Source organism: Solanum verrucosum, unplaced genomic scaffold (genome assembly GCF_900185275.1).
Source record: "Solanum verrucosum unplaced genomic scaffold, falcon-dt-bn FXZP01000252.1, whole genome shotgun sequence".
Taxonomy (NCBI): Eukaryota; Viridiplantae; Streptophyta; class Magnoliopsida; order Solanales; family Solanaceae; genus Solanum; species Solanum verrucosum.
The window spans coordinates 4,319,244-4,332,191 of NW_026019988.1; the positions used below are offsets into that span (position 1 = coordinate 4,319,244).

Below are 12,948 nucleotides of genomic sequence, written 5' to 3' on the forward strand. Positions count from 1 at the left end.
TGTATATATTGAGACAAAAGTATTTGAAGCAAAAGGGCTATTTGATGTGGAATTAAAGGAAGGATGTGTTGTTTTGGGCTATTGATTGAGTTGTGGAATTTATAGCCACAATGAAAGAGTGACTTGACTTCTTTTTCCTTGGAGCCAAATTTCTATGTGCCAATTTACTTGGACTGACTTCTTTTTCGTAGGAGCTAAAGTTGTGGAGGAGAATTATCCAAATCACTTCATCAGATTTTATTTTTTTCCCATTCGGTGTTCAGAGCCCACGTTGAAGCTCTGATTAAATTCGGATCGTGCACTGCAGGACCCATTCGGGGGGTGGCGCTCCCAACATGATTTTCTCCATACGCAGGGTTCGAACACGAGACCTATGGTTAAGAGTGAAGTACTCCCACCAGTGCATCACAACCCATGTTGGTACTTCATCAAAAATTACGTAGCAAAGTTATTTAATTTTATTTTGTAGTTATAAAATCATTTACTTTAGAGCTCTTCTCCTATAAAATTATTCAACTAAATGTATGAAACAAAATTAAAAATTGTAAAAATAAATATTATTATTCGTCAGAACCAAATAAGTTAGCATCTACCAAATTGTTGAGGAGCAAAGATCAAAAATATCATGGTGAAGTAGAATAATTAAACATATACGGCCCAACATATATAGTTGGACATTTCTATGATTACAACTCATTTCTTTCTTTTTATGAACAAATGGAAATTTGACCAAGTCATTTTTTGGCAATGTCCTTTTTTTCTATGCTTTCACACATGAAGGATCCATATAAATCAATTATTGTGTTCAATTTGTAACTTTAGACTACAAGAAAAAATCATTTCTAATAAATAGTGCAATTAAAAATGAAATATGAAATTTCTAAGTTAAATTATTTCTAAATAAGAAAAGATAGACATTTTTCTCAATAAATTTAAAAAAGTTAAGAAACTACATTGTACTCAAAGCAAATTAATTAGATTTATACTTGCTCCTATATTATTAAGTTTTTTTTTTTTGGGTAATAACCTATAGCAGTGGCGGAGCCACCTTACAATTAGGGTTCATCCGAATCCCCTTCGGTGGAAAATTATATGATTTATATATGGTTAAAATAACTTTTTAGATATATATAGTTGATAACGTTCAAATATACTTCTTGAAAAGAAATATAAACGATCGTATGCAATATATTTACCCAACTATGAGTCGGGGTCGATCCCACAGAGAATATGGAAGAATATTGTCAATAGTAAATATTTAACTCGATAGTCGTTATAAAAATGGGGGATTTAAATTGAAATAAAATAAAATAAAAATAATAAAAAGATAGCTTTGAACTAAGTATTTATTTATATTCAGATTATGAAAAGTAACTAGGAATGTGTTCCCCATAAGCTCATAACGCAGTAATTCTAATAATAGTAATCCTTTTCTAGTGTATTACATGCAAAGTGATAAGTTAGGTATCTCTAAATCCTTGGTCCGGCATCTAGAGAATTTCACCCCGCACCTTGGTCCGGCTACGTGTGTATACTTTACTAACCCTTACCTTTACCTCATATTAGACATCATAATCGATGTTTGGCTTAGTTATTACTTCGCACCAATCGACACTAGCCTATTAGATAGTATCACACTAAATCTATGTTGATAATTCTTTTCTTGTTAATTACCTCCTTGGTCCGGCAAGTAGTAACAAGGCGAGTTCTAACGTTGGCCACCGTTAAAAAGACTTCTAAACGAAAGAATTATCAATGCATGCAAAATACTAGTCACGAATTGCTTATTTACTATTCATACTTTGTTAATCGCTCATGGTTCCCACAACCCTAGTTATGAAAGTTAGCTACTCATTATCTCAAAAACACAATCAAAATTTATTAAAATAAATATGTTTGTGTTAATCATAAAAAGTTAAGAACAATAGCTAAACTATCTTTTATTAATCACGAATACAAATAAATAATAAAGGAGAAGAAAGAATAAACCACAATTCTCCGGCCTCCACGACGGCTCTTCCAAAGTTCCTAAGCTAGAAGAAAATTTATATTGTGTCTTGTATCTTGGTTCTTGGCTCCCCTCCTTTTTTTAAAGAATAATTTTTCAAGCCCTATTTATAGATATAGAAACCCTAAATAAAATAATTAAGTTCAAGACAAATTAGGAAAAGAAAACCCAAAAGAATTGGATTTCACAAGGTACGCGTAAACACTAAACCGCCTTATTTTTTGTTGTTGCCGCTGATGCATGGTCTTTGTGACACGTGTCATGTGCAATTCGCTGTTCTGCCTCCAATTTATTCCATATGCATAAATATTAATATTATATTACAATCCTTCTATTAAGCTGCTTGATTTTCTTCTTCAACCTTCAATCTTCAATTCATTTTAGCTCCAAAGATCTTTATTTTTCCACCAATTTAATTCTATAAATAAAATACACAATTTAGCACAATTCATAAAATTCACACTCAAAAAGGATAAATATAAATAATAAATGTGAGGAAATAATGATTAAAAATATGTATTTTTAGCCTCACATCAATAGTAGATATCGAACCCCTTTCGGCTACTTCGTGTGTCTATTTTTTCATATTTTAAACCCCCTTATTGAAAATCCTGGCTCCGTCACTGACCTATAGTATGACAATACTAATGCAAAAAGAAAATCAATTCAACACTAAGAATGACAATAATATTCAATATTTGTTCTTTAGTTTTACATTAGTTTAGACAATTAAAATACATAATTTAATTTTAATTTCCTTTAATATTTAGTCATGTAACTAATACTTATTGAACTTATTTTAGCATGATTTAATACTTTTAAATTATGATCATTTTCATTATGACTTGTTAATTTGAAATATTTATTTTACGCGATTTCATTATTATTATTTTTGTTGGATATTTTAGTGTCATTAATCATATCATATTTTGTGTTATTTTTTTTAAGAAAATAGGTGTATTTTGGTAGGACTAAAGAAATATTTGAAGTACAAGTAAATTATATGTTTGTATGAATACTTTACCCGAAAAACCCGAAACAACCCGAAAAACCGAAAAAATCCAAGGTTGAAAAACCCAAGTTTTATTGGTTTGATTTGGTTTATAAATTTAAAAATTCAACACAAATAGTTTGGTTTGATATTTGAAAAACCCAAACCAACCAGGCCATGTACAGCCCTACTTATATGTATATTTATTAAATCAAAATTTATCCTCTATATACAATATAATTTTCCAACGAAGGGGTGTCACTAAGTATACAACAACACCACATTAATAAATACAACAACACCACATTAATAAAGAAAAAACTAAATTATGTGCACATAAGTATAATGAAAGTAATTAAACAACAAGGACAATAATTGGGCTTTTCAATCTGTACAATTTTAGTTTCCTAGGAGCAAGTCAGAAAATTTGAGAAATGATCAAAACACTATTCTCAATACCATAAAATGATTTTTTACTAGGAAATTTTTTTAGTGAAGGGAACAAAATGGCTCACACATTAACAACTGAAGATCCAAAAAAGAGCCACATGACTCTCTAGGAGGATATATAACTAGGAAAATTTGTTTATTAACTTGTACTAATCTAGCAACTATGGCTAACCTAAGTATTTTGAATTCCAATATAATAACTAGTAGTATGGCCCTAGATGGAGAGGGACCGATTCCAAACAATCCTCTAGCTAGGAGTGCCAAATGGGCGGGTTGAGTTGAAATTACAGATATTAAAATGGGTTGACATAGAAATTGAGTTGGATTCTAACCCGCACAAATTTACTTTGGGCTCAAATGAACTTAAAAGTGGGTTGGGCTTGACCCGTCCAATTTGACCCGCTTAGTCTCAATAATTTTAATATATTGTTATTTAAATTTTATAACCACAATTTGAATTTCAACTCAAGAAAATTCTAAAAAAGAAGTTACAAATGGATAGTTAAATCTTAAAAGATATAAAATAAGATAATAATTCATACATTCAATATAGGAACATACATTACACCAATGGAAATAAAGAGTTTTAAAACAGGTTGAAATTGGAGATTAAATTGAACTCAATTGAAGATTTTCTTAAAATGGGTTAAGGCTTAATTGGGTTGAGATTGAACTCAATTCAAATTATCTTGAGCCCAACCCTTAAAATTTTGGACGGATTACTTATCGTTGGGCTTATTTTTTAAACCTCTAACTCAGCCTCTAGCTAACCTAGATGCTACAATATTGTTTGATCACCAAAAAACAACAGATAGTACAAACAATATCTATCTAATTACTACTTAGTTTGTTAAATAAATAATCATTTTCAACCAAAAAAAGAAAATCATCCAAAATATTTGAATTTACGAATATGTAATAACAAAGTTTTAAAAATAGAAAAAATATGATACAGGACAGGACAAGGAAGGTTGAAATAATAATAAAAAATGTTATGCAAGTCGGGCTGAGATTTTTGCGGATATATATCATAAACGAAGTGATGGAGTTAAATAGAACAATTTTTTCATTTCAATTTGTTTGTCCTATTTAAATTTGACATAGATTTTAATAAAGTAAAAAAAAATCTTGTGATCTTAAATTAAAGGCATAGTACATAAATGTACCCTTTAACTTGACATCAACTGATAACTATTTTTGGTGTACACAAGTAGACGCTTGAACTTGTATAAAATTGCACAATAGACAGTACATTCGCCCTACATGCATCCTACATGACATTTTTGTATCCTACATGGCATCCTACGTGTATTATGTCACGTATGATGTGTTTGTCTACTTGTTCAATTTTATAAGGTTTAGGGTTTGGGGTTTAGGGGATTTAGGGTTTAGGGTTTAAGAGTTTAGAATTTCAGTGTCTACTTGTGCACAAATAGTCAAACAAAGAACATTTTTAAATTTTTAAGAAAAGGGGACCTTAATTGAAACATTTGAATTGAATTACAAGTGATTAGAATTTTACAAAACTAGATAAATTAAAGTTTATTTGAATCATTTTTAAAATAATAATTTACACCAATTTAGTTGATAAACCAAGAATCATTTTAAACCAATTAAAGATAAGTGAAAGTTTTGACTAAAAACATTTGAATAAGTAAATAAAGGACACAGAGTTGATAAAGTGAAATTTGTTGAAAACAAAGCAACACGAAGAAATAATTCATCTTTTGGGGAATTCGACTAAGTTAATTTACAATTCTAAAGCTGCAGTTGAATAAAATTAGTCAAAAACATAATCAAAACAATTAGAAGAGCAAAAGAGATAATGAAATCGGGCCCCTTCTTGGGCCAAGTTCACTGCAATTTTTTGGCTTTTAACCCAATTCTCATTTTTGTATATATTAGTTGTATATCAGTGTATATCAGCATGTGTATCAGTTCTTTCCATGTATTTTTTGCTTCCGAACACCTTTAAACTAACTTTCAGCCTTGTATTTGTAGTGTTTCAACCTGTATATCATGTATACTAAGTGTATACAGTCCACTTTTTGGACTTCCGGGACCTGTATTAGCTTCCGGAACCTGTATTTCAGCTTCCCTTTCACTCAGACATTGACGGGGCTGACTCGAAGGAATTCAACTCGAAAAAATGTCAGTAATGAGTCCCAAGTGAACTCGGATTGTTGCCACATACAACATAAATAAATAAAACTACATAAATAACAATTCATTAATTTAATATTAAAAAAATGCACCAAAAAGAAATGAACACATATGACACTGCTTCAAATCTTAAGCATTATAAGAGAAATTTTTTTTAGCTCATACATGTTTTAGATCATGGCAGAGGGCAAATTCAATCTAGGCTTGAAAAATACTAGTCACAGAGATACAATTATAGGCTGCCAGTAGGCAACATAACAACTAAAATTAACACTAACCAAACTTTTAAAAAAATAATAATTCTTTATCATACTAACTAGTCACTATCTATTCTTAGACAAATGTCTTTAAACAAAGATGAGCTCACATACATGCTAATGAAGGGATTGAAATTACAGACCCAAAAGAAGGCATCCAAATACATAGTCAAATATTTTTAATCAATAATGCAATTAAAAGTGAAAATGAGAATTTCTAAAGTTAAAATTGTTTCTAAATGAAAAAAGATATACATTCTTTTTACAAATTGAAAAGAAAAATATCCACTTAGCCAATAGAACAACCTAAGAAACTACAGAGTGCTCAAAGCAAATTAATTGCATTTATACTTGTTCCTATATTACTAAGTTGATAATTGGGCTTTTCAATTTTTACAATTTTAGTTTCCTAGGAGCAAGTCAGAAAATTTGAGAAATGATCAAAACATTATTCTCAATAATCATAAAAAGATTTTAAATATTTTAATTTACGAATATGTAAATAACAAAGTTTTTATAAGGACAAAAAATATGAAACATGGCAAGACGGGGTGAATTGAAATCATAAAAAAAAAAAAAATATATGCAAGCCAGGTTGACATTTGCGCGGGTTATAACTTTACCCGTCTCACATTGTTTGTCATCCCTAATAGTTTCATTTAGTAAGAAACAATCTCTTAAACATAATACATAAACATAGCAACAAGCTAGCTAGCTACTCGAGAACGAATTAATAGAGTGAATTATGATGTACGTGAATCCATGATTTCTCCGTAAAACCACATCCTCCCTTTATAGCTACTCATGAGTAGTCATCACTCTCCTTCCATCCACCGTATTCTTCTTCCACATCATGAGTTGCCTTCTGTCAAATAATTAAACATACCATGAACCATTACATTAGCATTTTAAGTGAAATTTATCCTTTTTCTAAAGTTTGACCATGAATTTTCATATATATATTTGAAAATTACGTAAGAAGTACTATAAATCAAAATAATTAACAACTTAAAATGTTTGAAGGGTATATAATGAAGTTCTGATTAAATAAAAACTTGGTTGTCCAATATTTACGAATTGTCATCATGTTAAGTCTCTTTTTTTTTCTCAATGTGAAAGAAGCATAGACACCACCAAAGGGTATCGTGTGATGAATAAGATCTCTACACTCTTAAGCAGAGGTTTCACGTTCAAGTTTTGGAAATGTGAAATGGGCCCTATGTGGCACAAAGTAGAAATAACACACACTCTGGCCACATTTCGGCCCCACTTTTGAAAAATAACTATTATCATAGAGTTTCAAATTTCATAATATGAAACTTCATAATAATATTCTAGAGTTTCACATTTCATGACATAAACTAAAAAGTAGCTATATTTTTAAATTTTATCCCACAAGTTATTAGGATTAATCGGACCAGTAAATTCTTGATATCGCGTAATCATAAATTTTAAAAAATTAAGGTAGATGTATCAAAAGAATATATACCTTTGGAGTGAAAGTGATACCAACTTGAATTTCACCACAATAACATTGATCACTCCCCACCACACTATATTTTTTAGGATGAATTTCAGCTCTTCCATTCTCCAATCCCACTTCAAGAAATTCCTTCAAGTAGATACTACAATATGTACAAAATTTATTCAATCAATTCATTCAAGAAATTATTGATAAAGAAACACGCAATTACTATCCTTCAAATGCGCACAAGATAAAAATTGTTCCAGTATAATAGCTCAAAACCACATAAGAGAGGTAGCCTCACTAAGCAACCTCGTGCAACGAGCTTGACCAAAACACGGGTTTCAAGCCTGAGACAACCCAACCCCCAACCCCACATTTAAAGAAGAATGTAACAACTATAATGCTTTACAACCTTCCTTTGACGATAAATTTTGGGCTCATTTCAATCATATTTCCTGCTTAACCAACTTGATCTTAAAATTTAAACCCCTGCTATGTTACTATATGTATTTTAATCGAAATTCAAGTTTCAACGAATAAAATTTACTTACGTGGCTTCACCAAGATAGTCATCAGAAGAAAATGTATCATGATCCATGAGCTTAAGTATAAGCTTATATTGTCCATCTACTGAGGGATATTCTATCTTGAATGTGAACTTCTCATTCCATTCTGGTTTACTACCTTGCCCTGCTTTTATAAGTGAAAAAAATATTACATAAAAATTAGTTATGTCGTTAAAATTAAAAGCTTGATCGAAGACCTTCACGTTTTAAAATAAATATTATTGACTTTCCGAAAACTTAATCAAACATACTATAAGTGTGGGGCAACTACAAAGTCCAATAGTACTTAATCTCCATCTTTCACGGTTGATATTGCAAGGTATATATCATGGTTATGTGAGTTTGCGACATTGAATTTATTTAAATTCAGTATTTTCGATACGGAACATAAACTTCATTTTATACATAAATTCATTAAATTTGTAAAAAATAGTACTAATAGATCTGAATTCATAATTTTTAGTTGAACTCGTACTGTTTAAATTCTGAATTTCGCTTTAAAAATATATTTACGTTATTGAATGTTTAATTAATAACAATATATAGAAAAGGAGAATGGAGATATATAATTTACCTCGAATAGTAGAACTCTTGCGTTCTTGACCTCTATATTGAATCAAAACATATGGATCTATTCCACCACCTACAAAATTAACAACACCACATACATTTTTTTTTTTTAAGAAAAAAACTAAATCATATGCACACAAGTATAATGAAAGTAATCTAACAAGAAGGACAACAATAGTGAAGGGCATGAATGGATTCAAAATTTAAATTTAATGAATTTATTTTTTATGACTTCTAGTATTGAATTCGTTATAATATTAAAATTATGAGTTTAGATTTAATATTGGTTGAGTATATGTCAAAAAATATTAAATCGTGTGATCTTAAACATGTTACAAATGACATTCAAATTAAATAGTACTCAATATTAAAAGTGACTACAATATACTCAAAAAGAAAATAGTAATACACATAATTGTAATTGTGCGAGTAATATGTATAAGTAAAAAGATTCAAATATACCATCCAATAATAAAAAAGTTTTATGTGTACAACTGGCGTTACGCAAATTCATATATACCATTTTTGACTGACAGAGGTAAAAATATATATATATATATATATATATATATATATATATTATTTTATTTTATTTTTATTTTTTTCTAGTTTTAAAAGTAAAACAAAAATCAGATAGAATTAAGTATATTTAACCCTTTTGATACATGAATCTTGTTTTCTTCTTTAATTCAACGGTTAATTCAAGATTTTTTTTTCCATTTGATGATTAAAATCTAATAAGAAAAAATGATAGATGATCAAGACGCAGAAATTATAAATCGTGAATTCACCTCTGTCAACAAAACTAAAGAAGAAATTTAAGGAAGAGATAGGAAAAAAATAAATACCCCAAAATTCGTTGTTTTTGAGACCTCTAGCGCTGACAAGATTAACCTCCATTATTCCAAAGACGGTCGTCATCGATCTATCTCAATTGTTTTCCTTCTACGAAGAACAAATAAATATTATTCGAAGAAATTTATAGAATAAGCTTTGTGTGTGATTATATGGCTGATGAAATTTGACATTCAAAAATGGTGGTGGAAGAATTCAAAGAGATTCTAGCTAGTCTTTTAAGACAATAAGTGAGTTGACTGGTATAGTGGGGAACCATCTTTTAATTCTTTGTATTTAATTATGATTGTTACTGACATAGATAAAATTATTTCGCTATTAATTAAAAGGCTTAAATTTATACATTATGTTTTGTTTTTATTATTTTTTTATATTCCCTCCCTTTCATATTAGTGGATCATTTTTTATTTTACATGGTATTTAAGAAATCGTAAGTAATTTAATGAATGAATATTACCTCTCGATGATCAAATTTTATATGGTCTTGTTTCCACCTTTTGAGATACTATTTTCTTTTGATTTTCCGCCTTCGTCCTTCACCAGGGCTTATACTTCATCAATGTCATAAGTTTACTAATTCACCATTTAAAAAATCTTTTAGGAATTTTACAAATAAATGTGAACACTTTAAAAAGAATTAATTGCAAAGATAATATTAAAAAAATTAATTAATATTTTCTTAATTTAGTAAGGTGACCAACTAATATAAAAACTATATTTAATAATATAATGATCAACTGACAAGAGAAGTAATGAATATGAAAAAGCTAAATCGATAATTAAAATGAAACAAAAGGAATACGTAAATTTGAATTAATTAGGACTCTAAAATGAGTATGAGATAGAGGGTAAAAATAAAAACAAAAGATTACTTGCAATTGACAGATTGTCAAATCATACATCAACTGATTCCAGCCAGTACTTTATGTAATTATATATGACCTTTTTTCAGGGAATCTCACGCTTTTAAGCTGGATTTTTGTTATTTTTTGTTTATAAGTTTTTAAATTTTTCTTTCATAAATTAAAAAAAAGAGTTAATTTAAGTAATTATAATATTGAAATATGTGTATTCTTCAGTTAGATTTTCTATGTTAATTACTTTCAAAAATAATTATTACTGAGATCAAAATGAAAAAAGTATACTCTATTAAATTTTATTTTTTTAAAATGATAGTAGTTATTTTGGATTATCTATTTAACAAGGCGATAAGTAAAATTGTCTGAGGGAAGTCACTTTTCATCTTGAAATTATGTGACTTAAATATTTTGACTTTGATTATGTAGACAACCGACTTGATCATTCACAAGTAAGACAATTGACATCGGAAAATAACAAAATATTGATCGATAAAGGTTATGGTGAAATGACAAAATTTCTCCACTTTGATCAAAATCTTAAATTCAAAAAAAAAAAAAAAACCAAATTATGTTAGTAGAAAGCAATTTTTCTGTAAATGAGTTTTACATGATGTAAATCTAAATTAATAGGAATTTGATAAAAACAAAGAATACCGAGTAAAACATCATTTATTTTCTTTAAATGAAACCTTGTTGTCAAGAAATTGATTCGCTCGTAAACACATCATTTTGTCACTTCTAGAAAACTTCATACGTTAGAATTAAATTGATTTGAATTTGGTCAAAGAAATAGAGTTTCACACCTAATTAGCTTTTATTTAATGACCTATTCAACCACTACACAGACTAGTTGATGAGGGACAAGTTAATTCGAAAGTGACAAGAATCAACATAAAATTATTTATGGATGTAAGATATCATGTGAACATTTCCTAGTACCTTTTGATATTTTATAAATTTATTTTAATCTTCATGTTTTTTTATAAGAGATTGTCTTTTAACACATAAAAAAAGTTCTAAAAATAATATATAAGAGATCAAAAAAAATAAATCGGTTTCTTCTATTTAAAATTGTAAGTGATTATAACATATCATTTCCTCGTACTACTTCATTTGTTTCGGTTTTTGTTTGTTAATTTGACTAAGCATGAAGATTTAATAAAAATAATGATTTTTTGGATCACATAGTCTTAAGCTAAAAATGTGTTTGAAACCAAAATGCTATTTGAATGTGGATTTAAAAGTGACATCTTTTTAAAAATATACTAAAAAGAAAAGTAAGACACTTTAATTAGATTAGAGTTGAGTACTATTAAGCATTTTTAAAATTATCTTAATTTAACTACTTTAATCATATGATTATTCAGGCTTGTTCAAATAGTTGAACACCTCCACCATAAACAGAGCATTCGAGTCACGCTCAAAGGTAATAAGTAGGAATACTATTGATTCTCTTGGGTAAAATAAATAAATAAATCAAGAATTAACTTTTAAATCAAAGCAAAAAAAAAAGGGAAAATGCACAAGTACCCCCCTCAACTATACGCGAAATCCCAACGACACACTTTAACTATACATGAGACCTATTACCCCCCTGAATTATTTTAAAGTGTAATAAACGCACCCTTTCGTGCTGAGGTGGCACAGAAAGTGTGTTCACTCTTAGAGGCATGTGAGATACAGAAAAATGTATTAAAATCTGATTAATATGGACACGTGTTCATTTTTAATTGGACATTTTTTATAATTAATTAGTAGAGATAGTTAATTAACTTTAAAACTTAAATTGATATTTTTTTTAATTAAATTTCTTTTTTTCTTTATGAAATAGAGTCAAATTTTATCATTTCCACAACATATTTAAATTGTAAAAGAATTCTTTTTAGTGTTTTTCATTAATTTGTATAGTATCGAGAGAATTTTTTTTCTTTTTTATTTTTTACTCAAATACATTACTTGAAATCTGCTAATGAGAAAAAAATTGCTTATTAGAAATTTAATTTAGGCAACATAGATCATAATTTAAATTAGAGTTTTTTTAAAAAAAAATTATAAATAAATAATTTAACTATCATCCCCTCCTCAATTATCCATGTCATACCCCTACCCCCAACCCTCACCCCACCCCGTCCACACCCCCACTCCTGCCTCCCCCCCCCCCCCTCCTGCTTCAGTTCTCCAACAATATTACATCCCACCTGTACCCCAACCCAACCTCCATTCCCACTCCCCAATTTTGAATTCTTCTCGAACTAGAGTTCAAAACTTAGATAGTTTCTTCAATGGAGATTTTGGACCATGTTTTATGAAATTTATTTGGATTGAAAGAAAAATAAAACTGATAGTAGATATTGAATTCAGTGGTAGTGAAGGGATAAATTTTGCGGTGGGTTATAATTTTCATGGTGATTGTTAAAAGTTTTAATGGTTAAAATAAGTGGGTTTAGTGGTTATGAAGTGGATGTTGATAATGAAGAAGAAGGAATCAAATGACATGAAATTTTATAAAAAAAATTATAGATCTGATCATTTATTGACGTGGCACTGACATAATGATAACTTGGAGGTGAGTGTAAAACACCTCCTATCATGTGAGTGGTTATATAGGTTTTAGGTTGTGTTAAGGATGCGTTTATTACACTTAAAAATAATTCAAGGGGGGTAATAGGACTCATGTATAGTTAAAGTGTATCGTTGGGATTTCACGTATAGTTGAGGGGGGTACTTGTACATTTTGCAAATGAACTTTTCTCATCTTCA

General features: G+C 29.0%; 1 protein-coding gene across 2 annotated transcripts; it reads right to left on the reverse strand.

The window, feature by feature from the left end:
- Nucleotides 1–6,330: 6,330 nt before the first annotated feature.
- LOC125819021 (16 kDa phloem protein 1) lies at nucleotides 6,331–9,564 on the reverse strand. Of its 2 annotated transcripts, none has more exons than XM_049498536.1 (5): nucleotides 9,322–9,562; nucleotides 8,478–8,546; nucleotides 7,889–8,027; nucleotides 7,359–7,494; nucleotides 6,331–6,734 (listed from the first exon to the last, which is right to left on the reverse strand). In XM_049498536.1, exons 1-5 carry the CDS (start codon nucleotides 9,392–9,394, stop codon nucleotides 6,672–6,674), a joined length of 480 nt encoding a protein of 159 aa, XP_049354493.1. In that variant the 5' UTR covers nucleotides 9,395–9,562; the 3' UTR covers nucleotides 6,331–6,671. The 2 variants fall into 2 exon arrangements, with proteins under 2 accessions (XP_049354493.1, XP_049354491.1); XM_049498534.1 differs by having other exon boundaries at nucleotides 6,482–6,734; nucleotides 7,889–8,030; nucleotides 9,322–9,564.
- Between the last annotated feature and the right edge of the window lie 3,384 nt (nucleotides 9,565–12,948).